Source organism: Oreochromis aureus, linkage group 23 (assembly GCF_013358895.1).
Source record: "Oreochromis aureus strain Israel breed Guangdong linkage group 23, ZZ_aureus, whole genome shotgun sequence".
In the NCBI taxonomy this organism is placed as follows: Eukaryota; Metazoa; Chordata; class Actinopteri; order Cichliformes; family Cichlidae; genus Oreochromis; species Oreochromis aureus.
In genome coordinates, this window is record NC_052963.1 from 5479461 (window position 1) to 5502331 (window position 22871).

General features: G+C 40.1%; 1 protein-coding gene and 1 long non-coding RNA gene across 2 annotated transcripts in view; one reads left to right on the forward strand and one right to left on the reverse strand.

Annotated features, from left to right (window-relative positions):
• Positions 1-865: 865 nt before the first annotated feature.
• Positions 866-22871, forward strand: part of LOC116321007 (multidrug resistance-associated protein 4-like) — a 39623-nt gene continuing 17617 nt past the window's right edge. The window contains exons 1-13 of the mRNA XM_031740750.2: positions 866-1115; positions 9172-9282; positions 13912-14032; positions 14163-14387; positions 14614-14703; positions 15404-15567; positions 15880-16005; positions 17235-17484; positions 18256-18360; positions 18520-18609; positions 18773-18964; positions 21553-21647; positions 22349-22435. Of these exons, the coding sequence (XP_031596610.1) occupies positions 1042-1115; positions 9172-9282; positions 13912-14032; positions 14163-14387; positions 14614-14703; positions 15404-15567; positions 15880-16005; positions 17235-17484; positions 18256-18360; positions 18520-18609; positions 18773-18964; positions 21553-21647; positions 22349-22435 (1730 nt within the window). The 5' untranslated portion in view covers positions 866-1041. The remainder of the gene's footprint in view (positions 1116-9171; positions 9283-13911; positions 14033-14162; positions 14388-14613; positions 14704-15403; positions 15568-15879; positions 16006-17234; positions 17485-18255; positions 18361-18519; positions 18610-18772; positions 18965-21552; positions 21648-22348; positions 22436-22871) is intronic.
• LOC120436350 lies at positions 7154-7969 on the reverse strand. The gene is made up of 2 exons (XR_005610340.1): positions 7908-7969; positions 7154-7767 (listed from the first exon to the last, which is right to left on the reverse strand). It is a non-coding gene; the product is annotated as an uncharacterized LOC120436350 (long non-coding RNA).

The following is a 22871-nucleotide window of genomic DNA, read 5'->3' on the forward strand; positions in this document are numbered from 1 at the left end:
AAAGGGAATTAGTGACAGAAGGAAAGGAGGTAGGTGTTTTAGTCCCTGTTCTCTCTTTCTATCTCTGGTCTTTTATGTCAAAGCAGGAAACACCTGTTGAATGTCAGACAGCCTCTCTCATCAACAGCCTGCTCTTTATTTATAGGATATTCTCTTTGTGTCTACCTCACATCAGTGTGTTTGCCTATGGGATCATAAAGTCACAGAGAGAAAGCAAGCAAGCAAACAAATGCCACCTCCTTTGCCATGGAAATTTTTGAGTAGAAAACTCTCAGGTTGGGTCCCACAGGACAGACACAATTTCGTTTATGATACATTGTTATCATAACTTAAATACAGTCAAGTGAGACCTCACAGCTACACAAGACAAGCCCTATGAGGAACTCAGTATTTTGCTGACTAATGATGATAAGCTCAAAGCACACGGGAAGTTTATTTGGACACCTTTGAGCTCTTTTACTTGGTCAGCATAAAGAAAATTTGATATTCACCAGTAAAGTCTGTTTTTTCCTTATCTTTGACGGCAATTGTACCTTAAAACGTAATGCGGTACAAATATTGCTTTATTACGTAATATCAGTAAGTTAAGGTGAAACTTCTGCGTCTGAAAACTGAAGGTGTCAGGTACTCTCCAATATTAGAAAGAAAAGTATCTGCAGTATCTTTAATATCACTTTTTCCTCCTCAATGCTCAAAAAGAGAAGAAAAATCATAGGTAAACTGGACTCAATACCCTGTGACATTATAAACATGTTACGTGAATGCACCACAGCTACACAGTCAGTGCGCGTGGACGACTGTTTTAACCAATGGGGTGTGACGGGGCGGAGCAATTAAAGAAATTTCTATTCTTTTTTTCCCTTTTTTATGACCGCTTGTAAGGAGAGGCCCATGTGTCTTACAGGATATGTAACGCACCTTGAGGTTGCTGACCTCCGCGTAACATGTGTCTGCTCCAAAGCCACGGCACATAGCCACGAGGAGCAGTTTTTTAAAAGGGGAAAGAGCTGAAGGGAACCTGCGGTGTGAGCGTGGGCTACTATGGAAAAAGTCAGCAAAGATGCCAAGACGAACCCGGCTGCCACGGCGAACTTTTTGTCCAAGATATTTTTCTGGTAAGTTAATAAAACGTCCCGGATGCTAACGTTGAAACTTAAAAACACGTATAAAGGATGTGGAGAAATGTATATGTTTTCTAAATGTTGTTTTTAAAGTAAGTGGAGCCATAAAACAGCTTAAACCGAAAGTTGCTGAAAACCAGAAGTCGGGTGCTTGGCTGAAACGCGACCGATTGACTGGTTTTCGTTACAGAATTTAAACTTTAGGCAAGTCTTTAATATCTGAAGCATATCCTGTATATTTATTCAAAGCTTTATCGTTGAATTATTTTGAATACCACCGCTTCAAATGACAATTGGTTACTCGGGTTTGTATCAAACACAGAGGATGTAGGGTTTGTGTGGACGATCAAGTTGTTTTTTGCTTTTTTTACACGACGGTTTCCTCTATCACTCACATCAAGCTCACGGAGTTTGATTTCTCAATTCCCAGCAAGTCATAACCTCGCGAACAGAAACAGGACCTCCTGAGTAGGACGTAGCCGTTATTAATACACCTGTGCTCTTTAATTTTTACAGGTAATTGGACGTGTTTACCTTGCACTGGCCCAGTGGCAAGGCGCTCTGTTACCTCTCTTCCAAAGATCTCCCTTGAGTTCTCACACCAGGGGCGAGTCTAAATTTAAACCTTTAGGGGGGCTCAGCTCCCAAGGATAATGCCATGCATATAGTACGTTGGCTTTAATATTTATGTAAAATGCTGCAACCATTCAATCCTTTTCACCTTTGGAAACCTAAATTCAATTTGATAATATTAAAATGTTGCCTTCAAACCCACTCTATTTAGACATTTAAATATAGTACTGTCACAGTGGTAGTGACTGAGGCAAAGGCTCGGTCATGCTGACCACAATTTTCCAAAGTGTCAAGAGATTTATTCTAAAGACACTTCTTCAGCTAAGAGTCTAAGGGTAGAAACACACAGACGCTGCAGCATTTACTTGTATACAAGGGCGATCACAGAACGCTCACACCAGAGTGGGGGCCCTGTGATGCGCGCCCTGTTACCGCTCTGGTCTTTATTTATATACACAGCAATACAACAGTGAATACTTCTATTCATAGGCAGAGGGATGTTAGTGCGTAGGGAGTGAAGATAAGAGTGGTTCAGGTGTATGTGTGTGTGTGTTGTGAGATTCAGAAGGACGCGGCCCCTCTTCTTGTTAAGGAGCGCAGATAAAAGTGTCCAGCTCTCCTCTTCCTGCTTGTTCAGCTATTATCGCTGTGAGAAAGAATTTATAAAACAGTCTTGTAGTGGACAACAGTCTAAGTCATCAAAAGGTCAACATACAGTATTCTATCATATGCAAACTTATATCATTAAAAGCTTATACTGACTGCTAAGTACAATTTTCCATTGACATTCCCTCCTGTTGTCAGTATAACTTTCAAGTGAGATATCAGTATGTAACATCTTGTTGTACAGTTTCTATCACACCAGAATTAATCGCACAAAGTTTTCATGTTCCAACAGGTCGGAGTCATCATCATCATCATTTGTCACGGCTATGTATGCAGCAACAGTGGAAACAATTATACGGTTAATCATGAGTTTTAGACATGGCAGGATACATGTTACAAAGACACAAAATAAAAGTAAAAATACAAAAAGGGATAAATAGAATAAATAAGAATAAGAATACAAAGGAATTGCAAGTATTTCAAGTATTGAAGTCTATTGCACCGTTGGTTTTTAACAAAAAGTATTGCACAGTGAAAAGGCAGTAGTAGTCTTTTTAGCAGCTGTAGCCAGGAGCCAGTGTAAAGCCAAGAAAACCAGTCACTTGTATTACTTACATAGTCCTGATTTTGGGCCTGCTTGATCTGTCTCAAGGCGTTCAGGGCATCAGTCATGTTTGATGAGTGTACATTGTCTGATGTGTGTCTGTGTCATTTCTCACTCAATCAACAAGTGCACGTCTGTTCAGGTGTGTGTTTCTCTTCATTCTGAGTCAGTGTGTGTAGATGTGTATGTTAGTGTATGTTGGCGTGTTTATCACTTTCCTGTTCTGGTGTTTTGGGTAAACCATGGCCTGAAGCGTGCCCTGGGGTCCTGCCCTCCTCCTTTTCAGTCCGGTTGCGACCATTGCTGCTGCTGCTCATAGTTCAGTCTGTCCTGGTCCTGGCCCCAATTGGGGCAGTCCTTTCTCCAGTGTCCATGCTCACCGCAGGTGAAACCTGCATCTTCTTCTGTGTTTTGTCCATTCTGAGGTGCCTTTTGACCTCAGTTGCTCCTCCTGTCTCTGGCACGCCTTTCTTCTGCTGCCCGATCATCCGTGTTGGTCCGTCACTGTCCTGCACAGTGTTAATGCAGAGTTATCAAGGTCAGCATTCTTTTGCTCGGCCTTACTTTTCATTCGGGCTTAATGGGCGTCTCGTCACAGCTCTGTCAGCTGAAGCTGTCTGGAAATCTCCCCCGTGTAGTGAAACGGGCCTTGGATTTAACGCTCTCCGTCTCTGCTGCATGAGATCGCTTTCCTGTAGCACTGTTGACATTTTTAGATTGTTGTTATGGGTCCAGCTGCTGCAGCATTTGGTCAGGGTCAGGGTCAGAGATGGTAGAGGGAGAGCAGGAGTCCAGGTCAGCTTCGGCTTTCAGGACCGGCAAAGCAGCCTGTAATTAAACATAAAGAGAAAAACAAAAACAAAACAAAAACAGACGAACAGGAAAATGATGTTGTATTGGCTGTGTTATTCAGAGAGGGAGAAACTCCGGGCCAGGCCCTGTGTCAGCCTTCTCTCCCCTTTTTTGTTTTTCCTCACAATATAATTAACTCATAACCCACCAAGTTGACAGGACAACACAGGTAGATATTAAAATTGTAAGATCACGTTTAAAAGCACAAAAAGGAATTTTCCTTCCTTCAGTAATCACTTGTATGATTCAATCAGCAGAAAACATCTCACAATTTGACTCTTAACCACTAAATTTGTTGTTTCATCACTGGTTGGTCATACCAGTCTCGTTCTTTTTGAAGTTGTTGTCCTGCAACCCAGAGAGTTTATTTGTTAGTAGTGGATAAACTTCAGCATTTGATAACAAAATTATTAAGTTTTCCCTGTTTTAACACTAATGAGAGATATAGGCGCATGTATAGTGTGTGCTGTAGTGTAAGCTGTTCTTCATTGCATGTATGTGTGTTAGTAGCTTGCATGCAAGGCCTCTGGGACTGTCTCACCCAAAAGAGCATTTTCTCAACAGTTGCCTTTCTCTCACGTGTGTTAAGAAAGGCAAATGTGCTTGAAGCAGTTGTGAGATTATTATGCTGTTATATATTACATTATACCTATAATCAAAATGAGTGAATCATGATACTGCTGTAGGCCACATCATACTTCTGAGTTAAAAGAATGTGAAAATCATTAGATTTATTAGATAGGTTTGTATTATCCTATGCAGCTGATTTATTGTGAGTGAGTTACACTGTTTCATGACATTTCATACTGCCGAGTTATGAAGAGAATATTGTATTCAGAGAGTAGGGGCCTCTCTCTCTTTTTTTTTTCTTTGTGATAACAAAGAAAAAAGACCCTGAATCCTCCCTTAGTTATGCTGCAATAGACGTAGGCTACCGGGGATTCCCATGATGCATTGAGTTTTTCCTTTCCAGTCACCTTTCTCACTCACTATGTGTTAACAGACCTCTCTGCATCGAATCAATAATCTCTGTCTCTCTTCCACAGCATGTCTTTATCCTGTTTTCCTTCTTTCACCCCAACCGGTCGCAGCAGATGGCCCCGCCCCTCCCTGAGCCTGGTTCTGCCGGAGGTTTCTTCCTGTTAAAGGGAGTTTTTCCTTCCCTGTCGTCGCCAAAGTGCTTGCTCATAGGGGACATATGATTGTTGGGTTTTTCTCTGTATTTATTATTGTGCTATCTACTGTACAATATAAAGCGCCTTGAGGCGACTTTTGTTGTGATTTGGCGCTATATAAATAAAATTGAATTGAATTGAATTGAATTGTGATAGTAAAAAGAACAGAGCACATGCCACGGGAGCGTCACCCCAACCTTTGGTGGAAGCAGAAAAACAGGGAGCCAAGGTCATAACTCAGGCTCACTAAGAGTTAGAAAGAATATGAATGCTTAGTTTGTGGCTGTGGCGCATTTTGTATGGCTTCTTTTCTTTGTTTAGTAGCTTTCTGCCTTCACCTGAGAGGGTGTGCCCTAAGCATGTGACTTCAGGTCTCCATAATTGGAGTTTATTTAAAGATAAATAAGATGATTTCATTTATTGCTCGTGGATCATGCACTAGACGGTATATTGCAGTATTAGCCTGCTTCAACACTTAAGCAAAACATCACTCTTTGTTTTATTATTATTATTATTATTATTATAAATTCTCCTTTCTCAAAAACAGAAAATGAAATTGTAGTTGTTCTTGGTTGAGAAACACAAAACCTCCCTTTTCCCCCTTTTTTTTCAAAACAAGAAACTAAGTTTTAACTTTTCTGGCTTGTCACCTAAAACAAAACAGACAACCCAGCTCTCAGCTGGCTCTGAACTTATCATCATCAAGGACACATGGTGAGAGCTACTTCAGAAGTTACAGTACTCATCACTCAAGCAACATTTCAAAAACAAAAGAAACAAAAACAAAACTCAGCACACTGCACAGAGAACAACAACAAGACATAACTGAAGATGTTGTTCTTGTTTGTTCTCCTTGAATTTTAGAATAAAGTTATTACATCTGCATTAGTAAATCATATGCCTAATCATTATGTGCCACTGTGATCCACAAGTATGATCACAGATTTATTCATTTTCAAACCAACAAAACAAAAAAAAACAAACAAAACAAAAACAAGTTACTGATGGCTTAAACGCTTTACACACATAAGTCAGGATGCAAAAGGCTACTGCCAAAAACAAATCAGAAGCGTGAGGGGAAAAACTGAGCCCACAGACAGCTTCATGTTTGAGCTTTAATAGCTGTTTCCTCCCTCTGATGTGTTCTTATGCAGCTCCTGCTCTAAAAATGTGTAACCTGCTCATCAGCTTAGCAGTGACCATATATTTAATTCAGCTTCTCAATTGTGTAGCTTTAGCTGTTGTATAGGGTTTAGCTTGTTAGTTGTTAGTATAGGTGTGCTCTATATTTCAGCAATGTCTCATCTAGGATGACAGGTTTTCAAGCAGGTCAAGTGCCTCTATGCACTTAATTAGTTTAGATATTTTCTTTATTTTCTTCATCTCATATGTCATTATACTGAATTTGAGCAAACCTTAAGCTTGATGCAGACTACTTTTAACAATTATCCACCTCACATCATAGCTGACTGAGGTGCCTCTTCATAGTAATATTATGTTATTATTAATGTTATTATCTTTTTATATAACAGCAATAGTATATTACAATATTTTATTTATATTTTATTTTGCATCCATCGAGGGATGGGGGTGATCTGCAGTTTCACCCTTTCCCAAGCTGGAGACATTTTCCTTTTCACACACTTTCCTTGGCTGAACAATGACAAAACCTTAATATACCTTATACATCTCTCTATTTCATTTAATATGTGTTTGTGTGAGTTATGTATTTTCTTTCATTCTATTCATTCTGGGCATGGTCTTCATCCTAACTATGTTTCATTGTTAATACCAGTTTACAGGTTGTTATCCTTGCTTTTATTAGTTTGAATACAGTAGAGATAAGCTCTAATTTAATTTAACATTTTGTTTATTCCACTTTATTCCTCTTGTGTTTATATGTATTCAGTTGGGTCTGTATCCAGCCCTTTTTAAACTTTGAGCTCTAATCTTTTACTTGACGAGGGATTATTATGTTCTTCCTAGTCTGAACTGCTTCTTTGTTTCTTACAGTCACGTACAAAATGTCCCTCTTTTCCACACCTCCAGCATGTAGTACTAAAACCACTGTTTGGTGTGTGTCTAGGCCTGCCTCTACCCCCTGCTCCTGCCCTGTGCATTCCTCTCCCTTTCTTTTGGATTACTCCTGCTCCGGTTTGTTGTTTTTCTAAACATCCCTCATCAGGTGTTAATTTTGCTTGTTTATTCTCCATGTTCAAAGATTTTGCTGGGCCGTCACTGGCACGCTTGACTTCAGAGTGGTTTACTGATACGCCCTTCGACTTCAATTCTAAAAAATGAAGCGGTATCAGTTTTACGAGATGAAACCCAACCGTTCTCCTTTGTCACCAGTACTTGAGCCTCAGCAAAAAACAAAAATAGAAGTAGTTCAGCAGCGTATTGTGCTGTAAAATCAACTTACTTCCAGACACGTACACACACATAGACATTTGCGCCCTTATACAATTTGTTACGAAGTAATTACGGCTACCTCTAAAACCTAGGTCTAATTCGGTTCCTTGCGGCGAATCCTAACCTATTTTATTTTTCACAAAGTAATTGCGGCTACTTCTAACCTATTTTGCGCATTTCACGAAGTAATTCCGGCTACAGCAAACCTATTTTGCGCATTTCTGAAAACCTCGGCGGTTTTATATATCAAAATAGTGTTTCTCACCCTCAGACATCTCACTGGTGGTTCGGATCGTCAGACTGAATCCCGCCGCCGTGGACCAGACCGGCCCGGACTCGAACGTCCCGGGTCCTCCTCGTCTAAGAGGGCTGTGCACAGACTTCGGTGCTGGCTCCACGGCGTCAGGAAACAGTGTGCCAGATCCTGGAACAGAGTCACAGATAACAGTTCTGATATTTCTGATCCGGCTCTCGAAGGACCAAAATAAATGTCAAGAGATTTATTCTAAAGACACTTCAGCTAAGAGTCTAAGGGTAGAAACACACAGACGCTGCAGCATTTACTTGTATACAAGGGCGATCACAGAACGCTCACACCAGAGTGGGGGCCCTGTGATGCGCGCTCTGGTCTTTATTTATATACAAAGCAATACAACAGTAAATACTTCTATTCATAGGCAGAGGGATGTTAGTGCGTAGGGAGTGAAGATAAGAGTGGTTCAGGTGTATGTGTGTGTGTGTTGTGAGATTCAGAAGGACGCGGCCTCTCTTCTTGTTAAGGAGCGCAGATAAAAGTGTCCAGCTCTCCTCTTCCTGCTTGTTCAGCTATTATCGCTGTGAGAAAGAATTTATAAAACAGTCTTGTAGTGGACAACAGTCTAAGTCATCAAAAGGTCAAGATACAGTATTCTATCATATGCAAACTTATATCATTAAAAGCTTATACTGACTGCTAAGTACAATTTTCCATTGACACAAAGTTAAAGAACAATTTGTAGAAAAGCAGATAAGAGGAGAAACATGCACAGCTTTTTTAAAAGTCTCTTAACCACATAAAGCCAGTCCACTGTGCTTTAGACAGTTTCTTTTATTTGTTTTTAATGGGTGCTATGATGACATTTAGGGGAGCTTGAGCACCCCTTAAAAGAGTCTGTTTGTCAGAGTTGTGGTCATTTTTTTAAAAAAGGAAAAAAAGTCCAACACAATCTACAGACTGACTGTGTAAATCATTGGTAAACACCTCCTATAGCCATTGGTAAACAGTGGTCCCAATTTTGGGCCCGATAGTTCTGCGGCGTCATGTGAGTGCCTGCTTTTTGGCATCAGTGAAAATGTGTGCAATTAGTTCCAGATTGGGCACTGGCACGGCTTCAGTGAAAAACACTGTGTGTGCAAAGAGACATTTCTGCGTGCAAAATAGACTACAAAGGAGTTAAGAGAGAAAAGGAAATCCATTAAAATGTGACTACAAAACACACAAAGAAATGAAATGGCCATGAAGTGAGGTAAACAAGCAACAAAGACCTGCATTTTGGACCCTTGCTTTTATGTAAGTGCTGTTGAGTGGGGAGGGTTTTTTTGTTTGTTTGAGCCTGTATATCTGTTAATCCATCTGTGCCTCCAGCCCATCATGTTATGAAGTCCTGGTTTACCACACATTTCTCACGTCTTTTTCATTGCTGCAAGCATATTACATGGTTTTTTGCATGGCTCTAACACCATGTAGAGTTGATGATCAGCTAAATTAAACCATAAACTGCGGTCTCTCCTCTTTCTTTCGACATCTGCTTCCACTTCCCTCTGACTCTTGGAATTATTTTTCCCTCAGGTGGCTGAATCCTTTGTTCCGGGCGGGGTACAAACGTAGGCTGGAGGAAGATGATATGTACCAAGTGCTTGCAGAGGACCGGTCGGAGAAACTGGGACAGGACCTGCAGAGGTAGAGAAGTTTTAAATCTATGTACTAAGACAATCTATCACATCTGGTGGCTTTGTTAGCTCATTAACATGTGTCGGACTGTGTTGGTGTTGAGTTTGAAGGCTTCTTTCTAACATGGATGAACTGAGGGGCTACACCAAGGTCCGGTATAAGGGATTGAACCACCAGTCTTTCCAATTAGTAGGTGACCTACTCTACCACCTGAGATACAGCCACCACAGTATACCTAGGAGTTGGGTCATTTACCTATTTCGAAATGTTAAGTGATACCACTCACTACCCTCTCCTTCAAGGTACTTGTTATGGGAAATACTTATAATTGACAAATCACTTTTTGGGCTGTTTATTTTAAAATTGTTTTTAACTATAAAAATAATATTTTCTCTCTGTACCATTTGAGAAGCTGTGGCTCAGTGGGTAAAGTAGGTTATCTGCTATTTTGAAGGTTGATGGTTCAATCCTCTCTGCCATTTTGAAGTATCCCTGGACAAGATTTGAAACCCAAGTTGTCCCCTCACATCAGAGTGTTGAGTTTACATATGAAAGTTAGACAAAGTGCTCTCGGCATAGAATAGAAGCGCTGTTTGAAAGAATGAGGGTTGCAGTAGGAAAATCGTCGAGTGATCAGCACGAGTAGAAATGAACTATATAAATTCTTGTCACCTGTACTGTCTCCAATAGAGAATCTTGTAAGATAACATTAGATGACAATTTTTATAACATTTTTTTTTAAATAGTGGTGGCATGAGGAAATATAGGGCAGCTGTTTTGGATCATACTTTACGGTGAGATGATCCATTCAGTTCTATGTTGCTCTGTGTTTAAGTCACCACATGACAGAAGTTTGGAGGAAATTACACTTTTAAATATGATTTCACTTCAGCTGGCTGGTGACTCTGTTTGATCTGAAGTACCACCAGTACAATCAAATTATATGAATAAAACATTTTTTGTATTTTATTATACGTATCCTGGAATTGTATTCATTTATTATTTCATTAAAATTCAGTCAATTTCGGTTTTATTAGTTGTGTTACCCCCCCACTGCAACCCTTGTCTGCAAAGCCTAGGGGTCATGGCGGGTGTAACATGATGAGAGTGATGGCACAAGTTATATATAAGCTGAGACTATAAGCTACAGACAATAAATTGTGTGTCAAAGATTTAGATGTTGGATTGGTGCTTGCTATGGGTGAGGTTGGACCAGCCTTAATCTGTGTCTGAAACATCAGCCTGCTTGGAGTCAAAGTGATTTGAAATAGTTGTTCCTTGTATTTGCTTTGAGATATTTAGAATTAATGTCAAATAGAAAAATTATTTAACCCTTATGTAGTACTGTACTACTGATTGTGCACAAAGATGAAGCAGGCACAAAACTGCTAGACACACTCTTTATTATCAAGTAGGTGTGTACATGATAGTGGGGAAAACGTGGCTCTGGAGCTGCACGGAGTATAAAGGAGCTGAGATTTTGTTTATTCAGCATCAATGCTGGTGCTGATTCTGTTCATGCTGTGGTGTTCCTTTTGCAAAAGTTTGTTCAGTAAATCTCAGACAGTTTGACAGTTTCAGTGTTCAGTTTATTTTTCCACCACATGTTAGTCCAAGTGTACTTGGCACTGTTGTCTCACAGCAAGAGTGTCCTGGGTTTGAATCCACTGGCCAGTTGCACCTTTTCTGTATAGTTTTCAGGCTCTCCCCTGTGGCTTCCTCTCACAGTTCGAAGTGGTTACTGTGATTGTGAATGTGAGCGTGAACAGTCGTGTCTCTAAGCCCTGCGACAGACTGACAACCTGTTCAGCAAATACTCTGACTTTTAGCCATAGTCTCGAATTTGCTGGATGGATGTAAAACCAAACTCTATTTTTTTCTCCCTGGTGGCATTTTCACAAGCACTATCACTTCTATATACTATTTAGTTGTGACTTTAACATTATGTTGCTGCCATGTTTTAACAAAACAAGATTTAATGTGTTTAGGTTACTTCTGTATATGCTGAAAGCCAACAATCCGGAAAGAAATTTCCATGTAAAGCAGTTTTGTATATTTTCTGCTTCATCTTTGTGGTTTTTATTTTGTGACCTCTGGGAAATAAAAATCCTAAATAATGGTGATTCAGAATTCAACCCTGCCAAGTGAAATATTTCTTACGTGATCATAGAGCTGGGCGATAAAACGATAACGATATGTATTGCGAAATAACTTTTTCTCGATAGAAAAATTAAACTATTGCGATAGGCCTCATCTCTCTTGTCCTCTTAAAAAAAAAAAAAAAAAAGAACAGCCAATCCAAATTAAGTAGCGCAGAGCCGAACCAATCACAGCCGCAGCGTCACGTCACGTGACTTGTTACGTGCAGCACAAGTGCCAAGGCGCACATGTGTATTTGTTTTGCAGCCGTGCAGCCGGGTAATGAAGGAAAGGAGTTTGCCGACTAGAGAAAAATCAACCGAGAGCGTGAGCGAAGGTTACCGAAGAAAAAACAGATGGTGGTTCCAATGCCGGAGAGCTTGTCGAACGGAAGGGCCACAGAAGTTCCGTAGTGTGAAGGTATTTCGGCTATTTCAAGTCTGACAAAAAACAGAGTAGCGCGCACTGTAAATTGTGCCGAAAGCAAGTCTGGAAATACAACAAAGCGGTGCATGCTCAATCTCTGACTGAAAGCGCTGATTCGTCATTCGGCTTTTGTCAGACTAAAGTCACTGTTAAAACTGTTTGAAAAGCTAAGCTATACAACAAGGAGAGATTGAGAATTTCCTTTTAGTTCTCAGTTTATTTGATATTGACAAAAGTTAGTCAATTTTGTCTGTTCTTCTGTAAAACGAACTAAGATTTATTTTTAGAATTAATATTTTGTTTCTAAGTAGAATTGACAATTTAGTCTGTTTTGTTTATTTTATTTTGAAACTTAAACGCTTTAGCGGCTGCCTTTTGTGTAGTTTGCAATATTTGCCTTTATTTATCTGAAACTGAAGTCTCATGTTCCTTAAGTACATCTACCCTGTTGAACTTATTATGGGAAATAAATATTTTAATTAAAACAAGCTGCTAATTTTTTCACATTTTACTTGTGAGCAACGGCACATTTAAATCTTACAAATATAGTTATTTGGCTTATATCGTGATATATATCGTTATCGCCTGAAATGAAAAAAACATATCGTGATATGAAAAAATCTTATATCGCCCAGCTCTACGTGATCAGGAACCCTTGTAATGTTTAACAGTGAAGGAGGACTAAAAGTACAGTAGATGAGTAATACTATAAATTAGACCTTTCTTATTTCTTTGATGAAGCTAGAAAAGCTGTGCCTTGTGATTATCAGTCAGTAAAACTGAGCTTACTATAAATTCCAAGTGAGCTGATTGTAGAAAGGCTATGATGGTGTCCCTCAAGTGAAATTTCTTTTAATGTAGAATCTGTATTTCTTGTACTGTCCTCTGAGGAGGTGGTTCAGTAATATTATTGCAGTTTGCTATCTGCTGTCTAATTTCAAGTGGAACTTGAAATGATCACTATCTGAGTAGGAAATCCTGTATTTAGGACATCAAAGACTCTTAGTCCAGAGTCAAGATTTGCTGCTTTGTATGTGTTCAGCATTGAAATGTGCAGAGACAAAATGAAGACTATGAACTTCCCTGAGAAAGGGAAAGAGAGCTGTCTTTTTTATTCAGGGATGTAGATATAATTTGTATAATTTAAACAGTTTTCTTTATTTTTGCTGATCTATGGATGAATAGTCTGGTTTCATCTGTTGGATCACAACAGACTTGGCGAATGGACAAAAGACTGCGCCGTGAATGAATTATCCAACTAACAAACACTCGAACAACCACCTTTATAACTGCAACGGCGTGGCTCGCTGATGTACTAAGTGCTTAAAGACTAATGTAATCAAACGTTTTAATAAATGGAGCCTTTAAAAGCTGAAATTGTGTCTTGTTTAAGGGGGTCATTGTTGTTAAGTTGGAACCGCATATTCCCATAAGATGTAGTAAGGAAGGCTGCAAAGCAACCATAAAAAGCCTTAAGAGGAATGTTAAACCCCTACAGGTTTGTTCTTGTAAAGACCTTTGAACTTAAACGATTCAAACAATTGTTGGACCTTTGGCTTTGGTGTAAACATTGGATGTTGTTCAGGTCCATTTTCCTTGTTTTACCCTTTTTGCACCTGTTCAGTGTTTAAAGTGAATTAACCTCTTGGTTGGATTTTATGGTTACGTGATACTGGTCATTCACACTTCTGGCTCTGCTGGCAACCAACACATAGTAGCTGTGTCCAAACCTCGTTTTGACTGGATAAAAACTGCCAGAGTAAAACTGTTTTCACGTAAATATAATCAGTGCTATTCACACCAAAACTATCTGAAAGTTTGGAGGTTAAAGAAAAACTAATGCCTGAGACTGATATTTGAATTTTAACAGGAGGTGATGTAAGGTAAACCCTATAAAACATCCACGGCAAACTCGTAGAAATGGTTTAATTCTTAACCTGTTTTGTATCTTACCACAGCAGTACAGTCAAGTGACAGGGAGACCTCATCATGTCATCTTCAATTGCTGCTTTGAAGTCCAGGATTTAAAAGACAAAAGTGGAAAACAAAGTAAATATGATCTTTCCATGACAGAATCTGGGATCATGAGGTCCAGAGGGCTACCAAAGAGCTGCGGAAGCCTCAACTCACCGGTGTCATTGTTAAGTGTTACTGGAAAGCATATGCGGTGCTGGGGATCTTTACACTAATTGAGGTCAGTGTTCATTATAATTAAAAATGAAAAGAACCAAACTTAAAGCAGTGGAGATGTTGATCAGAATCGTTAATCAATGCTGTGTTTACTGTGTTTTGACGGTCACGGTCCTTTATCTTTTTCATTTCAGGAGACCATTAAAGTCGTCCAGCCAATCTTATTGGGGAAGATTATTGAATACTTTGAGAGTTATGACCCAAATAACACGAGGGCTTTCCATGAGACCTTGGGCTATGCAGCTGGATTGTCTCTCTGCACCATTGGCCTGGCATTGATGCATCACCTCTACTTTTACTATGTGCAGAGGGTAGGCATGAAGATCAGAGTGGCCATGTGTCACATGATTTATAAGAAGGTGAGCAGGAGTCCTGTTGCTTGATAAAGGAAAAAACCTTTCTTGTCTAGTTGTTACTGAACTCTATTTAGATTGCATGTGAGGACTGCTAAAGGCAGTACCTGCATTCTTGTGCTTGTATCACCTTGCCAAGTTCTGTCATGTAATACTTTAAGAACTCTGTGGATGGCTGGCTGGGTGTTTGGAGTGGAGGAATGTTGCTTCACGGATGATCTCTGTTTTTAAGGCTCTGCATCTGAGCAGTTCAGCCATGGGAAAGACCACTACAGGCCAGATTGTTAACCTCCTCTCCAATGATGTCAACAAGTTTGATGAAGTATGTGAAATTTAAAGCTTTTAGCAAATAAAAACCCAAGACTTGAGACTAGCTGCTAAGTAATATTATTTGCTTTAACCCTTGGATGCAACAAGATTTTAACTATAGCTAAACCTCATTCCCAGTGGCACCTTCTAGCACTTATGCTTCATTTAACTACAGAGAAGTGTAAGCAGAATGCAACTTTACTGCTATGCAACTACTAATTTTACAGATACAGTTGTGATCAGAAGCGTATATACACAATATATATTGAATGTATTTTGGATTTTCTCTAATCCACTCAGGGTTAAATGCATGCATAAAGACTCAAACATACACACCCACTAATTCATCATTTTTATGTGTGTCACATCAGACTGTTTCAACTGTATTCACTCAGACAAACTCTGGCAAATCTTTTGTAGCGTGAGGATCAGGCTTAATTACACTCTTGGTACCAAATCCAGTTTCCCTCATTGGAATGTTGAGTTTCCTTTTAATCAGTGTGGGCAGAGACTGCTGTGAAAATGCCAGCTTCTTGGGGTATTTTGTTCCTTGGCAGCTGGATGTTAATTACACCATGTCATGCTTTCACTGATCTTCATAAAGTCTTTTGAAAGTAGCCATTCCTAAATGGGGGAATTCGAATGCTTCCTTAAAAGACGTATTGCTGTTAAAGTAACATTGAAACTTATTCCAGATATTTTGCTCTGAATAGGTGACAATCTTTCTGCACTTCCTGTGGGTGGGACCACTCCAGGCAGCTGCAGTCATTGGGCTGCTGTGGTATGAGATCGGTCCTTCATGCTTGGGAGGCATAGGGGTCCTCTTGATTCTGATGCCGGTCCAAAGCATGTTCGGAAGACTTTTCTCCAAGTTCAGGTAAAAGCACAAATGCTCAGTCAGTCTTAGATCTCTGAAACTGAGCTGAACTCTGATTTAGCATAACAGAAATATGTATCTTCGTGGAACTGTGGAAAGGAACTATTGTTTTAGTCTAAAAACTCCTATGATTGGTCTGTTTTTACTTCAGTATTTTTGGCTAAATTCCCCCAAAAAGAAAAAGATCTCTTATAGACTTGGTGACGAAAAACATTTTAAGGAATAATTCTGATGGAACTGGTGAACATTGATGTTGCATGTTAGATGTTTGGGTAGGTTTGTTCAATCGTGAGTTTTCTATTTTGTTTACAGAAGTAAGACTGCTGCTCTGACAGACAGCAGAATCCGCACAATGAATGAAGTGGTGTCTGGAATGAGGATCATTAAGATGTACGCTTGGGAAAAGCCCTTCGCTGCTCTGGTCTCTGAGGTCAGAAGGTAAGATGATGATGATGATGATTATTATTAATTCTGAGTATCAAAAAATGCAAACTTAACTTTGCTTAACATCATGCAATTAATTTTTAAATGCAGTGGAACTGTGCGGATCTGGTTTTGGAGCACATCCTGACCTTAGCTTGGTAACTGTGATAGTTGATGAAGGGTGTTACTCAAAGCTCTGACTTTGAAAATGAACCAAGAAGAAAATGCTTATCTTACCAAACCACTGGCTTAATTAGATACATGTGTCTGGGACGGGAGTAAGAATGTAAATAAAGGAAAGAGGCTGTTTTCTGAGAGAGCGTTGTAGTGTAGGGTAACATGGGAGGAGCCAGTCCAACTTTTTTCTAATTTGGATATAATACTGATAGCTGGTACTGGTGCTGATTATTGCTGTTTTATTGCTAAGCTGCATTCCTCAGTAAGAGACCAGAGGGGCCGATGGCACGATATGGCAGCCTTGCCTCTGTCAGTCTGCCCCAGGGCAGCTGTGGCTACAACTGTAGCTTGCCTTCACCGGTGTATGAATGTGAGAGTGAATGAATAGTGGTATTGTAAAAGCGCTTTGAGGGGTCCCGAAAAGCGCTATATAAATGCAATCCATTATTATTATTATCATTATTATTATTATTAAAGAGGGTGAACATCATTCTTTTACTCTGGATGGCGTTACCTTGGCCTCCAGTAACACTGAGGAACCTAGGAGTCATTTTTGACCAATACATGTCCTTCAACGCACATATTAAACAAATATGTAGGACTGCTTTCTTCCATTTGTGCAATATCTCTAAAATTAGAAGCATCCAGTCTCAGAGTGATGCTGAAAAACTAGTTCATCACTTCTAGGCTGGACTACTGTAATTCATTATTATCAGGATGTCCTAAAAACTCCCTGAAAAGCCTTCAGTTAATCCAAAATGCTGCAGCAAGAGTACTGACAGGGACTAGAAAGAGAGAGCAGATTTCTCCTGTTGGCTTCCTGTAAAATCCACATTCAAGTTAAAAATCTGCTCTTCACATACAAAGTCTTAATTAATCAGGCCCAATCTTATCTTAATGACCTTGTAGTACCATTTCACCCCATTAGAGTACTTCGCTCTCACACTGTGTTTCTGTGTTTTAACGCTAACATTTGAATGTTAGAAAGTAATGTATTTTTTTTGTGAAGGGCTAAGGAATAGGCAACATTGGTCACATTTCATTATTGGTGTTCTGTGTCCTTCTAGAAAAGAGATCTCCAAGATCATGAAGAGCTCCTACCTGCGAGGTCTCAACATGGCTTCATTTTTCTGCGCCAGCAAGCTCATTCTCTTTGTCACATTCACCCTCTATGTCCTCCTGGGGAATACCATCTCAGCCAGCAGTGTATTCGTGACGGTGTCTCTCTACAGTGCGGTGCGACTTACGGTGACGCTTTTCTTCCCTAGTGCTATTGAAAAGCTGTTTGAGAGCCGTGTCAGCGTCCGCAGGATTCAGGTACACCGCGTTGGTGCTATTTACAGACATGAAAATGCAACAGACTTCACTAAAAATCAGTTGAGTCAGCAGACCTTGTAACAGTTAAGGTCTGTTGAGTTGTTGGAGACGTGCCTGGCACATTTCTAGTGCAGGTTTAAAGTCATTGTCTCTCGCCATGCAGCTTTTGAACTGTTAAAGCCAGCAGAGTTTTTCCTTCCCACTGTCGCCAAAGTGCTTGCTCATAGGGGGTCATATGATTGTTGGGTTTTTCTCTGTATTTATTATTGTGCTATCTACTGTACAATATAAAGCGCCTTGAGGCGACTTTTGTTGTGATTTGGCGCTATATAAATAAAATTGAATTGAATTGAATTGAATAGAATGTAACAGTGCTTCTGAAAGTCTGGTTCTGCTTTCAATGAACAGACTCATAAAAGCAGAGAACGGCTTTAGTACCTGCTCATTACACTACTGTTCAGTCTGGGACTGCTGTTCTCACGTAGCATCATCTCAATGGACATCTGTGTAAAACAAAGTTCTTCCTCTTTTAATTTTTCTGCCCCTAAACTTGAGTTCAGATTTAAATGGAATTTTAAATGGTGTCACTGTCAGTTGTATAACATTACAAATAATTTACCAGACCACTGTAGTAAAAGACTGCTCTTTAAACATGTGACACCTTGGTGCTGTTGTGTAACACTGCATTGGGAAATGATCGTGGGAGGGATTTGACTGTCATGGCTGTGTTAGAACTTGGCACTGATGCACTTTTCTGCTTCTGTGGTAAAGGAGTTCTTGACACTGGATGAGATCAGGAAAAACACAGTTGGTCTGCCACAGGATGAGAAGGATGCTGCTGTGGAGATTCAGGATCTGACTTGCTACTGGGACAAGGTTGGATACATGTCATTCACTGCTCTAACCAATCAGAATACCTCAGTTTAACTGAGTGCACACTTGCCCTTTGACTACCCATTGTTTTGTTCATAGTAGATCTAAACAGCAGACTTTTAAAATGTTTTTTCTGATGTAAGATTTTTATTCTCTTTGCAGAGTTTAGATGCTCCATCTCTGCAGAGCATCTCACTCACACTCAACTCAAATCAACTGTTGGCTGTAATTGGACCGGTGGGAGCTGGAAAGGTGAGATATCTGCTCGTGATGCTGTGTAATCTATTTTCTTTGTCATGCTCATGTCATACGTGCTGTTATAAAAAGCACTTTGAGTACTCAAAGTAGAAAAGCGCTATTTAAGAACCAGTCCGTTTACCCTATCTTTGCTTCTACCTTCTACCATCACTATCAGTCATCCCTGCTGAGCTCCATCCTGGGCGAGCTTCCAGCTGAAAAAGGGGTGCTGAGAGTCAAAGGACAGTTGACCTACGCAGCCCAGCAGCCGTGGGTCTTCCCTGGAACAATTCGCAGCAACATCCTTTTTGGAAAAGAGCTGAACCCCCAGAAGTACGAGAGAGTCATCAGAGCCTGTGCTCTAAAGAGGGTGAGAGATGTGCATTTGCAGTTCACAAAGTACTCAACCATTGTTATGTGCATGATTGAGCCTTTAAAAAGAGAGAAGAGTGATAAATAACTCCAGAGTTGCACTAAATCTTGTTTTTTGTTTTGTTTTTTTAGTGAAATCAGTCCCAAAGCAACTACACTTGCCTCTGTTTGATGTGTCTAATACTAATTCAATGTTAAAACACATTCGATGACTTTACTTTGTCAAAAGCAACTGGACCAGCAACATTCCAGTTCAGATTTTAAAGCTGTCATCTTACATTTAAGCAAATGTAAAAGTATTTTGTCTATACATAGGTCCTCTTGGTAAAACCTGCTTTACCAGTTCTAGTTCAGTTCAGTAATGCACTGATACACCCACTAATTTTTTTTGTGTGTGAGACCGGCCGGTCCTGACCTTTTGGACTTTACAAGATAGAACTGGATGAGGCGGTGCAGTGTTTAACCTGCAAAACCTCTTGTACAGAGTCTGTATGTGTCACCTGTGTTAGCGTGTGTCACTCCCTTTCTCTTACACCGACTCTGTTCCTGTGTGGTGCTGCTAGTACGTTCCCTCTTCATTGTCAGGAGTATGAAAATGCTTTGGCGTCATGTTTGTTGGAATGGGAGGATTTGTGTTTCAGGATTAGTGAAACTTCACCCAGTCTGTTGATCATGAAGGTCTCAATAAATGAGATGGGACCTGTGTTTGTTTGACTCTGTGACGCTGCAGAATAATGAGACAGGAAATGTTTTCTAAGCTTTATTAGACAGATGACTTCCTGGTGTCAGGTTTCTTTTAATGTTCCTTAAAAGAAACCAGCTGCTGCCGCCTTTGTGTGAGTCTTAACAGACTGCTGTTAGTTGTATAATAATATGATTTCAGGATTTACTGGGTTTGAAAAGCAAGATTTAGCTGCAGGTTGATGACATAAATTCACTCGATCTGCTGTGTTATAATAACTTCCTTGGCAGAGGTAATGTTTTTGGTAGTGTTTACAGACAGAGTGATGCACATGCTATCACTATAGTTCAAAGTTTTGAGTGAATACTGAGTGGGGTGATCTTTTTCTTTTGTAGGCTATATCCTCACAGTGAAACTGGGCTTGAATGGACTCAGTTTGGCAATAGCACTCTGATGGCAGCATGTTGTCAGTCTGACTCTGACTGTTTGCAGAAAATTTGCCTCCCATTAAGTGAGGTGGGCCTTCTTGTTCGGAGTATTCCCAGAGTATTTTCCATCCATCCATTATCTTCTTATCCAGTTAAAATATTGATGTTTGTTGTCAGTGTATCACCAAACCAAGGTCACCAGTCTGCTGTGAAACTTCCCAACACATTTTTGGATGAGTGTGTGTGTAGACTGTGAACAATCTTGAAACAAGCTGACTTGGTTCTGTTCATAAAGCTGCTAAAAATAATGAGCCATAGATGGTAGCACTACTTTTTCTTACTATATGCTAATTGTAAGTGAATGGTACCAAGTGACTCGACAGCAGAGGTCTGAGTGCAGAGAGGATAGAGAGTCCAAATTTTCTCCTGTTGTATTCGTCCCGTTTGCTGATGAGACTTCTTCAAATGGCATTTCTTATCTTTGTTTTTATGGTCACTTATTGCTTACTTTTATGTAGTTTTACAACAAGATTTGCATGTCTGCACTCTTGCAGATGTCTGATATAACACTTGCACTGCACTGAGCCCTTGTTAACCTGCCAGCAGCAGAGGTTTCACATGCTGTGCTCAATAAATGAGTTACTTGTGAGTCATGTTACTGTGTGCAATAAACAAAGTAAAACAAAAAAAAAATCCTGCTCTGACAAGGGCTAGAAATGATTTGATAGTTTCATGAATAGCTTTGTCATCAAGATGCTGAGTCATGCAGTGTGCTGACTTTTAAAAATGCTTAGTCATTGCAAAGGTTCGGTAAAACTCTGGATTTTACTGTTTAAACTGTTTACTTTGTTTTCTTCTCATTTGTACACTTAAAAGGCTCAACACTTGTACATTTGCATAAAACAAACGGGGCTAGTGTTGCTCTGTCATTTTTCTTTGCACAAAGGTAGTGTGGCATTTTTATCATTGAGTCAGCATATTATTGAATATCAAAATGAACAATAATAATAATAATAATGATAATATTATTAAGGGGTTTTTTGTTTTTTAAATTGAAAGTTGTGCCCTTGTGCTGGTCATTTTTGTACTCTGCAGCAACAACAAAGCCTGTTATATGGGTGTAGCACACCAGTATGTGTTGGCAACTACTCCTCCAGTTTTAAAATATGAGAATTTTCTCTTGATTTTCATAACAAGACGGCGGTGTCCAACTCCAGGCCTCAAGGGCCGGTGTCCTGCAGGTTTTAGATATCACCCTGGGTCAACACACCTGAATCAAACGACTAGTTCATTACCAGGCTTCTAGAGAACTTCAAGACATGTTGAGGAGGTCATTTAGCCATTGACATCAGCTGTGTTGGATCAAGGACACATCTAAAACCTGCAGGAGAGTTGGACACCCGTGCAATAAGACATGCTTTTCTTCCCATGGTACTGTATGGTGCAGTAATAAGACTCTGCTGTCCATAAATCCAGGACCTGGAGCTACTCCCAGATGGAGACCAGACACTGATTGGGGACAGAGGAGCTACACTCAGCGGAGGACAGAAAGCTCGTGTCAACCTGGCCAGGTAGTGTGACAGAGAACCAGACTGCTTTATTGTGCTCACCCACATATTCTTGACTGCTGTTAGGTTGTACATTAGGTTTTGTTTTGCTAGTAGCAGTAAATGATACACATGGTAAATGGACTGGTTCTAATATAGCGCTTTTCTACTCTTCTGAGCACTCAAAGCGCTTTACACAACTTGTGCATTCACCCATTCACACCAGTACATTTGTCTAAGTGCTTCTTTTAGCTAACATCCACACACATTCATACTCCGATGGATGCATCGGAGAGCAATTTGGGGTTAGTATCTTGCCCAAGGATATTTGGCATGCAGACTAGGGGAAGCCAGGAATCGAACCACCAGCCTTCCGATCAGTAGGTGACCTACTCTACCACCTGAGCTACAGCCACCCATGGAATGCCAGCATAGATTTCCCCTGAGGCAGAACAACTTTAAAGGACCAGGAATGGACAGGTTTTAAAGGAAGGTGCAGCAGACTGTTTCCTGGCAACACCTGAGATGATATTGACACAGTAAATGTATGCACGAAAGGATCGCATTTTTTCAGTTGTCTTGAATTAAAGCACTCCGTGAGCCAGAAGTAATGATAATTAAAAAAACAACAGAAGACCTTCTCACTTTTAGATGACAGTAAGAAGACCTCTCATTGTTGCTATGAAGCCTGATGCTGCAGCTACTGTAAATGCTTTTGATTCCAGGGCCGTGTATCAGGATGCAGACATCTATATTCTGGATGACCCACTCAGTGCTGTGGATGCAGAGGTGGGGAGGCACCTCTTTGAACAGTGAGTGACTTCAGTTAAAATCATTTCAGCATTTATGACTCATTCACTCTGCAAAGAATGTGTGGTTGTTTGTGATGCACACATTTACAATAATGTGCAAAAGTCTTGCACATGACTGGACAAGACTTGATATTTAGCTTCCATGGAGCCAGACTAAAGAGTAGTTGTGCAGGCTTTCTAAGTTTTCTTTGAGTGTTCTTTGGTGTCTACACATGATTATTTGGCAAAGAACAAAAAAACTTCAGGCAACCCTTGCTTTAAGAAGTGGCTGTGAATGGCTATATTGTTTAATCAAAATTCTGCAAAACAGTTTTCTGTCCTTGCGATTCATCCTGCTTCTTCTGTTAGCAGTCACATCACAGGTCAGGGGTGGGGTTAAGCCCCTTACTGGAAGAATACATCAAAGCTGGAAATCGTTCAGTGTCACCTCCCAGCA